At 47.9% G+C, this 17,838-nt stretch overlaps 1 protein-coding gene across 7 annotated transcripts in view; it reads right to left on the reverse strand.

The window, feature by feature from the left end:
• ITPR1 (inositol 1,4,5-trisphosphate receptor type 1) overlaps positions 1–17,838 on the reverse strand; it is a 3,145,915-nt gene that overhangs the window by 2,337,591 nt on the left and 790,486 nt on the right. For all 7 annotated transcript variants that reach the window (XM_069643506.1, XM_069643503.1, XM_069643505.1 and 4 more), the window contains exon 16: positions 12,843–13,015. In XM_069643506.1, the coding sequence (XP_069499607.1) occupies positions 12,843–13,015 (173 nt within the window). The remainder of the gene's footprint in view (positions 1–12,842; positions 13,016–17,838) is intronic.

Consider the following 17,838-nt stretch of genomic DNA (forward strand, 5'->3'; position numbering starts at 1 on the left):
CACCCGGCATTGCACAGGTCTGTAGCTGACATGCACGGGGGGGGGGGGGGGTCTGCTATAGCCTTGTATATGTTTTGTTTCCTAACTTCCCATTTTTGGAAAAAAAAAAAAAAAAAAAAAATCGCTAAATCGGCAATCTCCCTGAATCGCCTATACCGTTAGCACAGGGCCAGACCCGCTCCGCCTCTGTGCCGTGCAAATGAGTGGGGTTGGTCAAATGTCATCATCGCCACTACACCCCAGACTGGTATGCCGACCTCAGAACAACATTTCAGCCCATCAACTGCTGTGGGGCTTGTGCCAGCCACGAACATACAAACACTTTCACAAATATATATGATGTACATTACTCAACATAATCGTACTTCTGGTGATTGTATCTGCTTAGATTCACATGCTCTGCATAGTCCGACATCTAGTGGAAGTCGCAGAGTATTAGAAGATTGGTTTTCGAAATTCGAAAACAGACGTCCACAGGGCGTGTTTAGTAATACTATGCAGAGTGCGACGTGTACTGTACCCATGGTCCTTCACGCGTCAAAGTCCCTCAGATTGTTTGTTTCTGACATGAGGTTGCATGAAGTGTAGCACCAGTACAGATGTGATAAAGCAGAAACAGTGATTACTAGGAAAGTTAGGATTGCTTGTGCTGGTTGTCCTTGGACCGCCAGCGAAGAGCCTAAACCAGGGTTAGCAAAACCACTAAATCGTGCAACTATCCGCTTGCCTCAGACCACTGTTTCGCTAACCATTTCTGCATTGGACGCAGGCGCGCGTGTAACCAAGTGAATGCAAGAGTCCATCATCCTGAACACTGCTTTGCATACAGTTATCAGGCAACCAACCTTGTAGTGAGGTACGTGCAACAGCATATTTTCTACTCTCTGGTTTGAGGGGAAAGCCAGCTCCTCCTTAGCCCCTAGAAATTGTTCTATATGGTTGGTGACTAGACTATTTCTTCTCGTTGATGGAGGAACCCAGGTTGAAGAGAAGGTTTATTGTCTTTTGCGTATCTAATTTGCATATTTGAGGAGATTCCCCAGTGATTAGCCAGTCGTCCAGATAAGGGTATACTGGGATAGACTTTCTGTGCAGGTCTGCTGCCACTACTGCAAGCACCTTTGTGAATACTCTTGGTACCGAGGCAATGTCGAATGGGAGTACTTTGAATTGGTAGTGTACTCCCGCCATCCCGAAACGCGTATTTTCTGTGTGCAGGGTGCATTGCAATATGAAAGTATGCATCTTTCATATCCAACGTCGCCATGTAGTCTCTCTGTTTCAGGCATGGAATCGCCTCTTGGAGTGTGTTCATACAAACCTTTTGAGGTTTAACATTTGTTCGCAGGGTGCAGGTTTAGTACTGACCGCATGGTAAGGTCTTTCTCTGGCACAGGAAGTACGTTGAATAAATACCCTTGTTTATCGCGTTTGCCAGGACGATCTCTATGGCGTCTTTCTCGAGCAGCGCCTTTATTTCCTCCACCAGTATGCTTTGTTCTTCTGCTGTCATTTTGTTCTGTCTCGGTGGGCGGTAAGGTGGTCTTGGTAGCAATTCGATACAATACCCACCTGTCACGGTGGACAACACCCACTTGTCCGATGTTAACCCCTCCCATGCGTTGGTGAAGTGAGAAATTCTGCCTCCTACTGGAGACGCATTGGAGGGGACCTGAAACGGCTTGTTATTGTTTGGGAGGGGTTGAGCCTCTCCCAGGTGATGTTCTGCCCCTTTTATTTCCTCTTTGAAAGTTGGACGAGGAACCTTGGCCTTGTGACTGGCCCCAAGTTGAGGACTGTCCACCTTGAGAGTAGCCTGAGCACCACGGACCCGAAATCTCCTAGAGTTTGGGGAGACCTGTTGGGAATAGGGTTTGTCAACTGTCCAAGGGATTTAAGAGTGTCGTACTCCTCCTTGGCACTTTTGAGGGCATCTTCTATGGCGTTCCGGAATAACACACTTGGCTCCACTGGTATGTTTAAGAGGGTTGATCGAGTCTCTAGATTGAACCCCAACTGTCTAAGCCAGGCATGGCGCTTGATGAGTGTTCCCTCCGCTATTATCCGTCCTGAATTATCCGCTGCATCAAGGTTATTCTTTAGGATGCAGTTTGAGATCTGCTTGCTTCCTGAGATGGTCTTCAGTAATTGAGCCTTTAGTGGTTCTGGGACGGCTTCGATTTGGTGTTCCAGATCATCCCATTTGTGGCAGCCGTAACTAGCTAACAGCGTAGGGTTGTTAGTGATTCTCGTCTGGTATGCTGCAGATGAGGAAATATATCTTTTTGCTCTCCTTGTCTGGCAGGGATTCTGCCGACAGCAGGGCAGTGCCTGCCCTCTTCCTGGTGGTAGTGACCACTAGGGAATCTGGTTTCAGCTGACCATTAATATACAGGGGGTCTGTGGGCACGGGTCTGAATAGCTTCTCTATTCTAGAGTTGACTGCCCTTGTGAGAGTAAGCGCCAGGAGTGATGGTTGGATACGTCTTTAGACAGACTGTAGGAGTGGTATAAACTGGGTGGAGGACCATTTGTCCCCCAGAATATCTTTCACAAAGTTCTTGTCGACCTGTGCCTCATGAGTGTTGATATTAAAATGCTATGCCACGTTTAGTAGCAGTTCATTTTACTGAAGTTAATAGGCAAATCTGCTACCGGCTGGTCCTGGTGGTCTCGCGACTGGTACATCCTTGAAAGGGGTGGCCTGGGAGGGAGTGAAATCCTTGTGGTGCATGGCCCCTGAGAGAGTTTCTAAGGGGATGGAAAATCCTGTATGTATCTTTTGGGGCCAAGGGTATCCAAAAATGACTTTCGACGACCTCGCCTTAAGCAGAGAAGCACCAACGTGTTTCTTAATTAGTTCTTGCATTTTCTTGGGGATGCCAAAATGCCTTTTGCCGCCTGTTTTCAACGGTGAAAGGATGGCCTTTTTATGTGTGGTGTCCGAATGGGCTTTCACTTTTGTCTAAGGCTGTATCCATGGACACCGCACGGGTCTCGATGGTACTTTCGCGAGTCGGCCTTGGGGTATGTTTTTAGTGTGTTTGTGCCTTAGCCGCCTGGTGTCTTCTCCATCACAGAACCACTGGCATGCTTCTTGAAGTCGAGACCCGCACCTGAGCTACCGACAGACCCCGCTCGCCCTCTGCATCACTAATGACCCCGATACAGCCCTCGCTGGAGTCTTCAGTCACGTCGATGGAGGCCTCGGCCTGCATGGGGTGAGCGGCACAGCATTGGTCCACCGATCCTTTAGGGTCTTAGGCCAAAAAAGTTTACATGGATTTACAATCCTTTTCGGCGTGATCTCTCGGAAGACAGTGATTGAACACTCAGTGCGTGTCCTTCGACTGGTGGCAGGGACAGACAAAATTTAAATGGGGTTATGTCCATTATATTTGAAAAGGGCAGATAGGCGAGAAAAGAACCAACCAGTTGGGAAGAAGGGAGAGCCAGGACGAAAGAGAAACATCTTAACATTATCCAAATTCTCACAGAAGTGAAAATAAAACAACCATTGGGGATGCAACAGAGCAGCTCCATCTCATTTTGGTGAGCAAGCCAGGAGAAAACCACGGAGGAGAACTTTGCTTGGAATACACATTCACCAGATAGCAAATCTAAAATGTACACAGTTGTTTCATTAAATGCTTAATACCACATTCTTGTTTCTGCTAAAGGAATGCAAGTATCAAAATACAGTTTTCCAAACTGAAACCATTAACAGCTTCACAACTGACAATATGAGGATTACATTATGCTAATATAATAATAGAGGAAAATGATTTAAGTCACACATACGTATTGGTTCAAAGGTTCAACGATGAGCCAAAAATGGAACTATTGAAGTCACCAAGTAGGGTGCATATGGCCACAGAAGTCATTGTATTTTCAGAAAACCACCCAAAATTATGATAAATTGTGACAATACATAAGACCATTCTGAGCAGGCCACAACAGCTGACAAACCACATCATCAAAACTCAGAACACTTCTACACTAACTACTGCAAAATCTTACAAATATATATTTTTAAAAAATAACAAAAAAAAAGAATAACCACTACAGCAAATTCTTGCAACTTCTCTCCATCACTGATCATTTAGTACTGGTTGGACAACCATAAATAAAATTGTACAGCATCATAGCAAGTCATTTCCTAGCATGCCAAAGACCCAGCAATTGGGATGCTAGCACTGTTCAAATCTCCACATATTCTGCCAGGATCACTTCACATTAGAATCTATCTAGTTTAGTAGAACTATCAGCTAAGCAGGCACAACCAAATATCTAGAAAGGTCTTCATTTTCACTATTTTATACTGCAGCCCGAATTGCCAGTGGCATTTGGGGCAGGCGATCCTGCACTAATTAATAAATGACAAAACCAGTCTATTCGCCCCTTCTCCCCAAACGGGAGCCACCCCTTTGGGGCCAGGGAGGCGAGACCTCTCAGCAAGGACCTCACTAGAGATCTGGGCAAGAGGTACCTCATTGGGAGAGAATCCCCTCTCAGGGACAAGGACTCCAATTCCTATGAGGAATTCCCAGTCCAAACTATACTTGTCTGCCTACAAGGGAATTGGAAAGATTTACTTCTCCCAATAGTGACATTTAATCTCTTTGGCTTCAGGTATTGCTGAATCTTACCTGAACGCCTGCAGCACAACTCTTTTGTTTGTGAGGACGCATATAAAAGAATGAAGAACTTGGAATGGAGGAGAACACATTCTACGTAGAGGCGAGTGATGGGAGGACTTCCTGGAGGGACAGAGCCATGATAGGCAGCAGAACCAGCAGTACCATGGAGATTGATGCTGCAAGGCTTGCACCCTGGCAGGACAAGAAGCCAAGGTCCAGACCGAGATGGAGACGGTAAAGCAACCATCGCGCCTGGTGGCACGACCACATGGAACCCGTAGTGGGCCCGATAACTGACACCGAAACCAGAACGCACAGAAGACAGCAGATTTCTGATCTCTGTGTGATAAGTGCACGATTGGTTGTTTGGAAATACAGTTCAGAAACAAAAAAGATTTTTTCTGTTACCGAGGATTCCGAGCCTGACAACAGGGAATATTCATGAGCAAGTGAATCCATGCCAGACCCCATGCTGGAGAAATAAATAAATAAGGACTGTTGGAGCTGCGATTTCTTGAGATTAATGGAGAACCCGGGTTCATAGAGTGTACACATTAGCCTGGCTGTTGTATTCTCGACATCCACCGGCTATTCTGCATGAACCAGCCAGTCGTCACGGTTGGATATACAAGGTACCCTCTGACCTGATTAGTGCCACCACCCCATCCATGAGTCTTGTAAACACCCATGTGGCTGAGGTGAGGCCGAACTGGAGGGCTCTGTATTCGAAGTACAAGCCCATAACACAAAACCATTTGAATGACCGATTGGGCTGCCAAATCGGCACATGTAGGTATGCATCCTTCAGAACCAGGGCGCAGGTACAGTCTCCCCCACACAGGGTCTCCGCGATCAGTGCTGGCATAACCATTTATAACTTTTAAAGGGGTAGGTGAAGGTTCAAGAAGGACAGATCTAGGACAACTCGCAGGCCTGCCTGGTTCTTTTTCAGTATTTCGAAGATACAATAGTAAAACCCCAAGCACCTGTGCGTGGACGGGGGTGGAGGAACTTCCTCTACGGCCTTGCTTGCTAGCAGAGAGCTGATCTTCTCAAGGGGAGATGGCATCCCAATCTGTGGGAGGGGTGAAAGGGGTTTTGTGGTATAGGAAGGCAGAAGCTCTGGGATACCACAGATTATCCACAGGGCCACAAACTGTGCCCGCCAGGACTCAAAGTGAAGGGCAAGCCTGCCTCCCACTGGAGAGTGGTCACTGCTTCTTTTCCAGCCGAGGTTGCTGCGTGGAAGGGGGACTGGAAGAAGCCTGTGTTAGATGTTTTCCGCTGTTTGCGCCAGTGTTGGGTGGGGGTCCTGTCGGGCTGTCTAGTGTGGGGGTCCTGGAATTCACTGAAACCACCCAAAGTACGACCTCGGTCAGACCGCACCTGGGGCTGTGTAAAGCTCTTAGTGACTGGTTTTGCCAGCATAGCCAGTGATTTGGCTGTTTGAGAACTATTCTTTTTTTTAGTCCAACTCTTCATCGGTGGAAGATTGGAAAAGGTCCCCTCTTTCAAATAGGAGGTTGAGAATACAGTCCTGCACATCTGGATTAAACCTAGTGGCCCTGAGCAACACAGTCAGCCTCATCTATATAGCCACACAGATGGCCATGCATACTGTATTGATTTGAGCCACGGATGACTCCATGCGCCACTATTTTGGCTTCTGAGAGCCCAGCCTTGAAACAAGCCAGTCTGGGAACCGAAAGGTCTGGGAGGAACTTGGCTATCTCCCTCCATAATTTCTGATTTACAGCTCCTAGTATGGCGTCACCATTAGAGAGTGGCATTGGGAAACACCTTTTTCCCATAGGCCTTGAGGATCTTCTTGCCTAAAACAGCAGAAGTGGAAGATTAAGTGGAAGTCGAAGGTTTAGCATATGTTGAGGCTGTCGCAATGACTGTTGAGTGCGACTGTGGGAGGAGAGATTTGCCTTCTGCCTGCCTGTATTTAGCGTCAAGCCTTTTGTTGGTTGGCTGCGTGGAATGGGGTTTTGTACAGCCCTTCTTCGCAGGTCATCCCCATCCTTTTGTAGCGGTATACCCGACCTGGAGGATGAGCGGATGGTCCGTACCTCTACTAAGACCCCATCCCCCAGTCCCTGGCCCCTGGATCTGGCTGCTCCTTATGTGGTTGAGGAATTCCCGGTTACTGCGCCACTCCGGCTAACCGGTCATGAAAAGCAATTGTAGAGGAGGGGGTGTCTTGTTCAACATATGCAGTGACCGTCTGTCAGCTGAAGCAGGATTCGCAAAGAAGACTGGAAGCACCAAGGGTTTGTTAAGGTGGAACGTAGACGGAACCATAGGCATAAAGGAAGGTGGGTCCGAAGCACCACCCTTGCAGCATGAAACAAAAAGGTATGGACGTTCGCAAGAGATCACCTGCATTTCCACGACCCGCCTGGCTCAGGTGATAGCCACCAGGAACGCTGTCTTCCAGGAAAGAAATTTCAGGGGGCACTGATGCAATGGTTCAAATGGCGTCCCCATGAGTCTGGTGAGGACAACATTGAGCTTCCACACTGGGGAAGGGGCCTTCACTGGAGGGAAGGATCTGAAGAACCATTTATGAATTCTTTGACAAGCCTGTGGGACCACAAGGATGGTCTGCCCAGCGAGCAGGTGTATCGTGATATAGCCGCCAGATGCACCATGATGGAGGCATGGGCCAATCCAGCCTTGGCTAGCGACAGTATTTAAGGCAGGAGCTGTGGTGTTGTGACGCAGAAAGGCGTGGTCTTCTGGGATTTGCATCACACCGTTAAGCGCTTCCACTTGTGCCTGTAACATGATAGTGTAGATGACACCCTGGTCTTGGCAAGAACCACTTTACATTCCATAGGAAGATTAAAGTGGCCAAACTCTAGGGCTGCAGAAGCCAAGCCGTGAGGTTCAATGATGCTGGGTCGGGATGCAGAATGGTCCCCTTTTCTCTCTATAGTAGGTCGGGAAGATGAGACAGATAGATGGCTGGGGCCACTGACAGGGGGAGCGGATCCAGGTACCAGATCAGGCGAGGCCACGCTAGGCAATCGAGTATCATCTGGCAGTGACAGAGTTTGAGTGTGTTGATGACACGCAGAAGTGGAATTGGAGGGAAGGCATACAGAAACCGTTCTTTGAATCTAAGCAAGAAGGCGTCCCCTAGGATCCCAGGCTGGGGAAACCTGCTGGCGAACTCTGTGCATTTGGAATTTGCGGCCGTGGCAAAGAGGTCGATCTGGGAATGCCCCCCATTTGCTGAAGAGGAAGGACACCTTCTTTTGTTGAATCTCCCATTTGTGGCAGGAACGCAGCTCCCTGCTGAGGGCATCCGCTACAGTGTTCTTGATGCTTGCCGGGCAAAACGGGATAAGGAACATGCCTTGAAAAAAAGTCTAGTGCCCTGGTGTGGTGTTGCCTGTGAAGATTTGTACTACCTGCTGTTACGCTCTCCTGGTTCCACAGGGACGCCACCAAGCAGTTGGGACTCATCCTTCTCTGCGGTTCCCAGGTTGACCAGCGGGAGGGTTCTGCCTGGAATACAGGTGGGCAATGTTCAAGACTGGGCAACTGGGGTAAACAGCCCCCCACCACCCCGTATACCTGCGGCTTCTCTGGACCTCTCCTCACTTTGTTTTTAATGCAGGTGTGCTCTCCGTCCTGCCTTCTTGGCAGGGGCGCGTTGTGCTTGGTGGGCGATTGCGATCAAGTTACTTCACTGATGCCGGCCCGCTTTCAGTCAGGTCTTATTGCTGTGGTATATTGTTGTCCTTGCATGCCTTTTCTTGGTCTAACTAATGTCTTTTTCTCTTCCTTAGGTGCGCGGAAGTCCAATTGTGGCATAGACCGAATTAGGTCTCGCCGGTAAGTAATGGCGTATTTAGAGCGCCTTGATGCAGTGAGGTGGCGCTATGCGCAGCGCTATGATGCCTTGCCTTTTGCTAACCTGTTGTCTTTTCTTCCCCACAGGTCGCGGTGCTCACCCGGTGCATGGAATTCCTGAGGCGATGCTGGTCGAGGAGCTGCTTGCGAGGTAAGCTTTTCGGCACCGTTCGTTAAATTGTAAAATGTCTAATGCCTTGTTTCTTCCTTTTTTGCAGATCCGACGGTCCCGGAGGGAGGGCTGGTTCCGGGATGCTGATCGCAAGAGCTGTAGACAGCTAACGATGAAATTACAGGTAAGCTGCTCCTGCTAACAATGTCCTTTTCCTTCTTAACAAATGCTGTTCTTCCGAGGTTCGCAGGCGCAGCTCAACACAGGGAGCGTCACGTTGCATAATTGCAAAGTAATGCGAAGCGTGTTATCCCAGTCGGGTGTGGTTTAAAGAGTTTCAAGAAAGTAGTCCCGGTTAAATAGTTCCTATGGTACCACACCCAAAAATAATATAACGCATAGCTTGGTTCCAAGGAGCTGAGTGAGGTGTGAGCGCACTCCCCACTATGAATTCCAGGTTGAGGGTAATCTTGTCTGTCCATACCCCTGTGACTTGGCACCACCTGGTGTCCAGAACTCTTGAAGCAGCCTCATCTGCAGCCTGCAGAACAGGACCAGGTGGATGCATGAGGACATCATGCCTAGTAGTGAGTTGATTGCCAGGCTAGTCGTGGATTGCATTGGGGACAGCTGATGTACCTTCCCCAGGATGGCCACCACCCTCTGCTCCGAGGGGAACGCCAATGTTGCCGCAGTGTTGAGGCAAGCACCTAGAAAGAGAGCGACCTGCAATAGCACTATGCAGGATTTTGGATGTTTAATGGAGATTCCGATTTCTGTCAGCAGGCGTACGGTCTCCTCGGTGTGCTGTATCGCCAGGTCCTGAGAACATGACCAGTTGAGCCCGACGCCCAGGTAAGCCTTTGAGGCGAATATGAGCTGCCACTGGGTCCAAGCATTTTGTGACAACCCTTGGCGCTGACTTTAGACCGAAGGATAGAGATCTGAACTGATAGGGGCGTCCCAGAACTACGAAGCGCAGGAAATTTCGATGCGTCGGGTGTATGGGGATGTGAAAGTAGGCATCCTCCAGGTTCAGCGTCATTATGCAATCCCCTTCCTCCAGTTGGCCGAGCACTTGCTGCAACATGACCATCCTGAACCTTTGGGATTTCAGGTATTTTTGGAGGTGTCACAAATCCAGATTTCTTTAGGGACCTGAAAGTATCTGGAGTATACTCCAGAGGCGCAGAGGGACGGGTTCTATTGCCCCTTTTGCCAGTATAGCTTGCATTTCTTGGAGCGGCTAGGCCATGTGTAACTACTTCCTCACTACAGCAAGTATGTCCTGCACCCATCCGTTGGTGGTGATGTCCTTCCACACATTGATGAAATTTGATAGATGACCACCTCACTTGGGTGCGAAAGTGGGAGTACCGCCCCGGGGCTGGAGCGTGGAGCGGGAGGGCTGACGGTAGGCGCTAGAGGCGTATCCGCAGGAATATCTGCTGAACTTTCCCCTTGAGGGTGTTGAGGGTTCCCTAGGTATCTTGCTCTCTCCATGTCTGTCTTCATCGCCTGTAGCGTAGCATCCACTACATTTCTGAAGAGGTTATACTCGTCAAAAGGCACTTTGGCCTGGATGTCGGGTCTAAAGTTGGTGGCATTCAGCCAGCCTTGGCACATTGAGTGCCACACCATTACCCATGTGTCGAAAACTTGAATCTGCAACATCCAGAACTAGAAGCTAGAGGCAGTCCAGTTGGCAGCAGGGGTCGGTATGGAGGTGAACATGGAATTTCCGGGAATAGACAGAGGTGAAGTCCTTTAGGCGAAAGCAGGGTCAGCAACGAGGAATCCAATAAACAAGAACAGAACGTAGAAGCTTTGGTTTCCGGATTCAATCAGAAGCGCGGTCATGTGAGCCACGGCTTCTTTTATAGCCCCTGTCCGGTCTAGTGTTAGTGTTTAATGCTCCTTCATCTCTAGCAACGGTCCTTGCCCCTTGGGTTTAGCTAAGCGAGTGGGTTTGGAGGTACCGGATTAATTCTGGGTCTGTGGTTGAGAGCCAGGTTTTGAGTAGTTTCCTGAATTTTAGATGGTCCTTGGTATTTCTTATGTCTTTCGGGAGGGTCTTCCAGGTTTTTGCTGCCAGGTGAGAGAAGGAGGATCCCCTAGCTTTTTGTAAGGTTTTGGTTTTAGGCATATGTCATTGCTTGACCCGAGTGTTCTTGGCGGTTGGTAAATCGTTATTTTCTTTTGTCGGAATTCTGCTTGTTGGCCGTGGATTGCTCTGTGCGGTATGCACATTGTTTTTAATGTGATTCATTGTTTGATTGGAAGCTAGTGTAACATTTTCAGCGCTGGGGTAACCTGGTCTCTTTGTGATAGTTTGAGGTGTCTGGCTGCTGCGTTTTGGATACGTTGCAGTTTCTTCAGTAGGTGTTCTTGTATTCCGATGTAGAGGCTGTTGGCATAGTGAATTCTTGACATGATGAAGGCGAGGATTGTCAGTATCTTATGGGTGAAGGACAGGAATGGTAGGATGCTTTTTACAGAGTGTAGGAGGAAAAAAACATTTCTTAATTATTACTTTTACTTGTGGTTCTAATGTTAGGGCGTTGTCCATTAGGATTCCAAGGATTTTGACTATTTTCAATGGTGTCGGTGCTGTTCCTAGTTCTGTGGCCATGGGACATAAATATTATTTTCCAAGTTTTTGGATATAATCCCGATTTCTGTCTTGCCTGGGTTTTAGGCTGTTTGTGTTTATCCAGTCAGAGTTCTTTGAGAAATTCTTACACAAGAAGAGAACCGAATGCTGGATCTTCGATTTTATAGACAATGTGTGTGTCGTCTGCGTAGCTGTAGCACGTAAGGTTGCGATTTATGATGATCTTGATTAGCAGAGCCAGGTAGATGTTGAAGAACAATTGGGATAAGGATGATCCTTGTGGTACTCCACTTGTGGTACTCCACAGTCGGTGTCCCGTTGAGGAGATTTGAAGGGTTTTTTACAGATAGTTTCCATTTTATTTGCTAGGAATGATTTCATCCAGAGTAGGGCTAAGATTGTTATTCCCATTTCTTATATTCTGTTGATGAAGATGTCATGGCTGACTGTCAAACTCTGCAGAGAGGTCGAGTAGTATTAGGGCAGAGTTTGTGTTGGAATCTGTGTTTATCTTTCGGTTATCCCAGATGTATAGTTTCTGTTCCTTTTGTGGGTCTAAAGCCAACTTGCGCCTGGTCCAGCAACTGGTGTTTTTCTATGTGTTCTTGTGTTAGTTTGTAGACGTAGGTTTCTAGTCGTTTCCCTGGGTAAGGGATGTTTGAAATTGGTCTGTAGTTGGAGAGGTCTTCCACGTCTCCTCTCATATCCTTGAGGAGTGGTTTGATGTGTGCCGATTTGAATGATCACGGTAATTTCCCGGTTGCGAGTGACAGGTTAAAAAGGTCTCTGTAGTGTTCCAGTGGTGCACCCTGTGCGAGTATGGATTTGTAAATGTCTGGGGGCAGGGGTCGTTGGGGGATCCTGCTTTATTGCTGTGTCTTACAAGCTTGACTAATGGCATTTGTGGGAACCTTTGGAGTTTATACTGTGGTTCCTTGTTTGGCAGGATTGGTTGTGTGTTTAGGTTGACCGGTCTGCTTTGTATAATTTGTTAGATGTCGCAGATTGTTTTTTTTTTTTTAAGTTGTCTTTTAGGTCGTTGCATAGTTTATGGGAAGGTATTGGGGTGTTGTTTCTTTTTGGCCATTTGAATTTCTTTTTTTTAAGATCAGGTCTGTTGTTGGAATTATGCTCATTTGGTTGAATGAATAACTTAATGTCTAGTCACTATTCCAACGAAAACCAGGGCACTCATGGTGCAATGGACCCAGACAGACAACTGCCTTTTTATTTGCTCAGAAGGATTCGGACACTACATATTGCAGACTTTCAAGACAAGATCTACAATATCATGTCACGGGCCTGTCCCAAGATCATCCCAAGAGGGTTTGGTTACAACCTTGTCACACTTCCCGTCCAACACCATCTCAGTGTCACAGGTAAATATACTATATTGCATACAACGTTGTAGTGCACCGCCACAAGTGTTTGCCCACAGTTTACCCCCTACAAACCAGTGTGAGAGAATTGAAACAAAACTACATCTTCAATACCACCCCAAACTTAAAACATGAGAACAAGACCACAAACACCTGCACAGGTGATAAACTGCTCCATCTTTGCCAGAATGCGGTCAAACCAACGTAACCCACCTAAACACATTTCTCACCTTGGTTCTCTGTTTTTCCGTACAAGGCTGACAAATGTGTCGATCTCCGCCGCAGTGATATGTTTCTCCAAAAGCTTTCGGTTGTTGTGCAAGAGTGCAGTTATTGTGTCCTCAGCCAGTACGTCGTAGCCAATCTGTTTCTGCATAAACCCAAATTGCTTGGCAATGTATTCCTACAAGAAAAGGCAAAAGGAGTCAGGGGCAAAAAGTAAAGCATAACTACTGCGAGGCAATAAGACACGAGTCGGAAACATGAGTAGCTTTGGCTGTGTCCAGACTTGGTAAGTGAAAGACCAGGGGATCAGTAGTGGAGGGCACATGTAGGCAAAGAAAAATCTGCCAATGGCCATGAGAAAGGTTAGGTTATCATTTACTAGGGCAAAGAAAGCAAGTGGTACTGGCCATAAGTAGGGTTAAACTGCAGCATTGCAATTAAGACCATCGTGTGTGGCATTAGTAGGAAGTAGACAAGAAGGTAGCAGTTGCAATGACATGTTAGGAGTTTATACAAGCAGAGCACAGCTGGAGTAAGGGGAGCAAGTCTTACAAAGAAATGGTTATAGAGGTTTATCTACAGGGCTGCAATACGCAGTGCCAGCAGACCTCTGGGCAGTGGGTGCAATATTAGTGTTAAGGAAACCCGCTGCAGCAATGTAGGAGGTTATTGGAGTTTATGTGAGGAAATAAATAAATAAATCAATGATGGGATAGGGTGGTAGTAAGCAAACTGCAGTGGGGAGTGAAAGTTGCACAGCAATGCAGGAAGCAAGCACAGAGGCCAGTCCTCCAGAGAAGAACAAATTACTCACCTCTCTGTATTGTGCATTTCGATGAAATTCCTCCCACAGGTTCCTCATCTTTGATACCACCCAGAACAGTTGCACTTTGCAAATATTTCAATCACTAGGGGCGCATTGCCGCTCCGCCCCAACACATCCACACGACCAGTGAAGAACATTTCAGGGCCAGTATATATTGAGACGCTGTTCTCAGTGTTCCCTAGCACTCAGATGCTGTAGGACTGCAGAAGCAAGGTGGACTAGCTATCCGCCAGAGGGGCAGGTAGGGAGGTCAATGAAGAATCCATGGGAACAACAGCCATCAGACAAAACATTACAGAGAGTTAAGGAATGTTTTTCTTCTAATGGCTTCCTTAATCCCAAAAAACTCTGAAGAACATCCCTGCCAAACCTAGCGTACTGACTGAAAATAAAAGCAGTAATGTTTATCCAACGTGTGCAAAGATGCCCACGTAGCCACCTGGCTTTTACCCAGGACAGGACTTTAAGCCGCAGAAGTGGCAGCCAGTCCTTGGTGGTATGTGCCCCGAGACCCTAAGTCACATCTTTACCAAACGATCATAGCATAAGATGCAGAGAACGAGCCACCTTAACAGAGTCTGCCTAGTCACAGCCCTGCAAGCATGGCACCGCATAACCAACGAAAAGCTGGTCATCTTTACTGGCCTGACTCATCTTAGGCAAATAGTAGCTGAGAGCCCGCACCATGCCCAGTCGATGGAACTGCTCCTCTGCCTTCCAAAAATGAGATGAAGGAAAGCAGATTGATCTTTTGGGGTAAGAGATCGCAATGAGAGACTCATCAGGAGGTAGGATGGTCACACTGTCACCACCTATTTGGAAAAAACTAAAGCGGGAGGTTTAACGGACGACACTTATAGTCAGTCAGAGCATCACATCCAGGACGTCTGACAAATGCCACTAATTCCTAAAAAACATTCAGCAGCCATGCATGAAGGTTTTTGACCTTCTGATGCAGTATCTGCCCCATCGATTGAGGGAGAGGGACGAGGTCCCCTCCCTGCAGAAGGTGCCAAGGAGAGAAGAGACATTTCTTGCAACTCTGGGTACTACGTTCTCCAGGCTGACACCAGAGCATTCAAAATCATAGTGAAAACAAACAGTTGTAGCATCCTTAGAAACATGTGTACAACAGGGATCAGCAGGAAGGTATAGAGAAGGTCGAAGTCCTACAACTATCAACGCATCCCCCAGAGCTCCCTGTCAAGGAAATTCACTAGAATGCAACCACGTGCACTTTCTGATCACATAGGAAGAAAAAAGATCTACGTAAGGAGCTCCTCCCACCCCCAAAGGGAGAACACCACCTCCAAACACCGCCTGACACTGCTCCCACTCACGGAGGATGAAGTCTGTCTGATCTAGGCATCCGGAATAATGTTCTCCCTGCCAGTCAGATGAGCAGTCAGACACGCTGTTCTCTATTGTCTAGAACCACAGTCGCAATGCTGCTCTACACAGATGTGCCAAAACAACTCAGTTTGTTGAGTTTGTACAAGGCCAGTGTGTTGTCCGTCAGGACCAGTACATTCTTGCTCCATACGCAAAGGCATGAAAGAGACTAGGGCCAGCCTGATTACTCTCAACTCTGCATTCTGACAGAGACCACAGGCTTCTTACTATCAGGTCATGCAGCTGAGTAACCCAGCCTTTCATGGAAAATGATCATGACTGGGGTCAGTTGGGGCCAGGGTTGCCAAAACATCCCTAGAAGTAGGATCGTTTTCTGGGGCCATCATTCCCTGTCTGCATCTCCCCCTTCCTTTTCAACCTCTACCTTTCACCTCCCCCAAGCTCATCCGTTCCCACAATCTTACCTTTTACAACTATGCGACAACACTCAGATCATCCTCAAGACTTCCAACTTCCCCTCCTCACCCCACCCAGACCTCACATCCTGCCTCTCAGACACAGATCTCTGGATGACAGAGTCACCTGTTCCTCAACACCAGAAAAAATAAATCCTAATCTGCTGCAAAACGGCTCTCATTCCCCTACCTATCCGCTGGCCGCATACATTAGGACCCGCCCCCCTCTGACAAAAACCTATGATGCAAGTTTAGCTCAGATCTAACCCTTTCCCACCACACAATACAAGTTGGAGATCATGCACCTTCCACCTCTGCCTCCTCATGCAGATTTCCCCCCATCTCTCATACCCCATTGAGTAGCCGCAATCACGGCAATCATCCTCTCACGCCTCGATTACTCTAACACCCACTACCTAGGCGTGCCACATACCAACAGAGAAAGCTCAAACAGGATAAAAACTCTCCAGCAAGGCTCCTCCTCGCATTCTCCCCCAGAGAACACATCTCCCCGGCGCTCAGTACACTCCACTGGCTACCCATCAGTCGATGGGCCTCTTTCAAAGCCATGTACATTACCCACCGTGCAATACACAAGAAAGGCCCTAGATTTCTCCAAAACAAGCTCTCCAGCTACCACCCCATCAGAAACTTCAGTTAAGGCTCTGCACACCTTCTGGTAGTCTCTCCATGTTCTCCAGATTAGGAGGTGCCTGCTTTTCTGTCCTCAGACCTACATTCTGGAACTCCCTCCCCCTTAAGCTCTGCCCGAGGGGATCACCTGGCCTTCAGAAAAGCCCTCAAAACCTAGCTATTAGCCCCCCAACCTGATGATCCTCCGCAGTGCTCAACACCTGCCTATCGCACACCAGCTTCACCACCCTGCCTCCAGCCCCTCCAGCCCCTCCAGCCCATCTCAGCCACAAGTCTCTTTCCTCCACAAACAGCCTGATTTCTGGCATCCAAACTTTGGGGGAAATGCCATACACTCATGGAGGACTCAGGTAGTCAGTCACTCCACCAACTGCACCTAGAACGAACCCAGACATTGGGCCAGGTAATGCACCCATATGGACTGGGAGGATACCAACAGAGGCAATTACAATGCACCTTTAGATTATTGAGCCAATGGTGCCCGAAGAGGACAGCCAGACACATCAGAACAGAAGCTTGGCGTTGGCAAGGCAGGTAGCTAAAGCACAGGATGGTAAGGCAGGCCGCCACGAGTAATCATGAAACAGGGCCCTTGTTCGCGCACTAGAAGGAACTAGAGATGGCAGTCGCCTTAAACACAATCCCCCTTAGGTCCACAGTATTCCTCTGCAGCACCCATACACACTCCATTTAAGACATCAGTGACTATCAGGGTCTTGGCCACCCTCCTAAACTGTATTGGCTGAAAAACACAAATGAATAATAGCACCTTAAAACCTTTCCCAAATGGTGGACCCCAGTCTGTCCGAGGGTATTCCACAACAAAGCAATTTGGGACCATAATTATAGCGCAAAGAGCTATATCAAATGACAAAATGAATGCATGAATGAATTCCAGGTCTCTGGACACTTCGCAGAGACCTGAAGATGATCTGCTGTAGGTCCCTGAAACAGAGCACTGGCAACCGAAAAGCCTCATGGGCAGCCAGGTATTTGGCACTACAAGAATAAGGGGCCCATAACATCCAGCAACCACAGAAAAGCAGAGGCAGGAACTTTTTACTGTAATTAGAAGAAATGCACCATCTTGGAGATGTGCAATGCGCAGCACCCCAAAGGCCCTGGGACGGCGAAAATCGAGACTTCCTGAATTCAGTGAAAAGCACAAACTCTGCAACAGACCACATGATGCCTGGAACGGGCAGGAAGCTCAGAAAATCCAGTCATCCAGGTAGGGAAATACATGCGCACCCTCCTTTCTAAGGCAAGCCGCTACCACTACCAGCAGCTTGGTGAAAAGCTTGTGTGCCGAAGACCGACTCAAGGGCAAGACATTGAATTGGCAGTGGCCGTGCCCTACCATGAAAGTATTTCCAGTCGATAGACACATGAAAGTAGGCATCCTGGAAATCCAAGGAAACTAGCCAATCCTGACGATTGAAGGCGTAAAGGGTTTGGGCTAGAGTGACCATCTTGAACTTATCTTTGTCCAAGTACAGGTTCAAGAGCCGCAGATCCAAGATTGGACGTTAACCATCGTCCTTCAGCACCAGAAAATAATATGATGAGTGTTCTCAGAGAATGCCAGTTTTCCAACAGCCCCAATTAAATGTAGAGTTCCACAAGGATCATGCATCTCTCCCACGCTCTACAATATCTGTACTAAGCCACTCTTCGAACTTCAGAACTCCCTCGGCATAGCCTACACCAACT

The sequence above is a fragment of the Ambystoma mexicanum genome, chromosome 2p (assembly GCF_040938575.1).
Source record: "Ambystoma mexicanum isolate Mex_15411 chromosome 2p, UKY_AmexF1_1, whole genome shotgun sequence".
Classification (NCBI taxonomy): Eukaryota; Metazoa; Chordata; class Amphibia; order Caudata; family Ambystomatidae; genus Ambystoma; species Ambystoma mexicanum.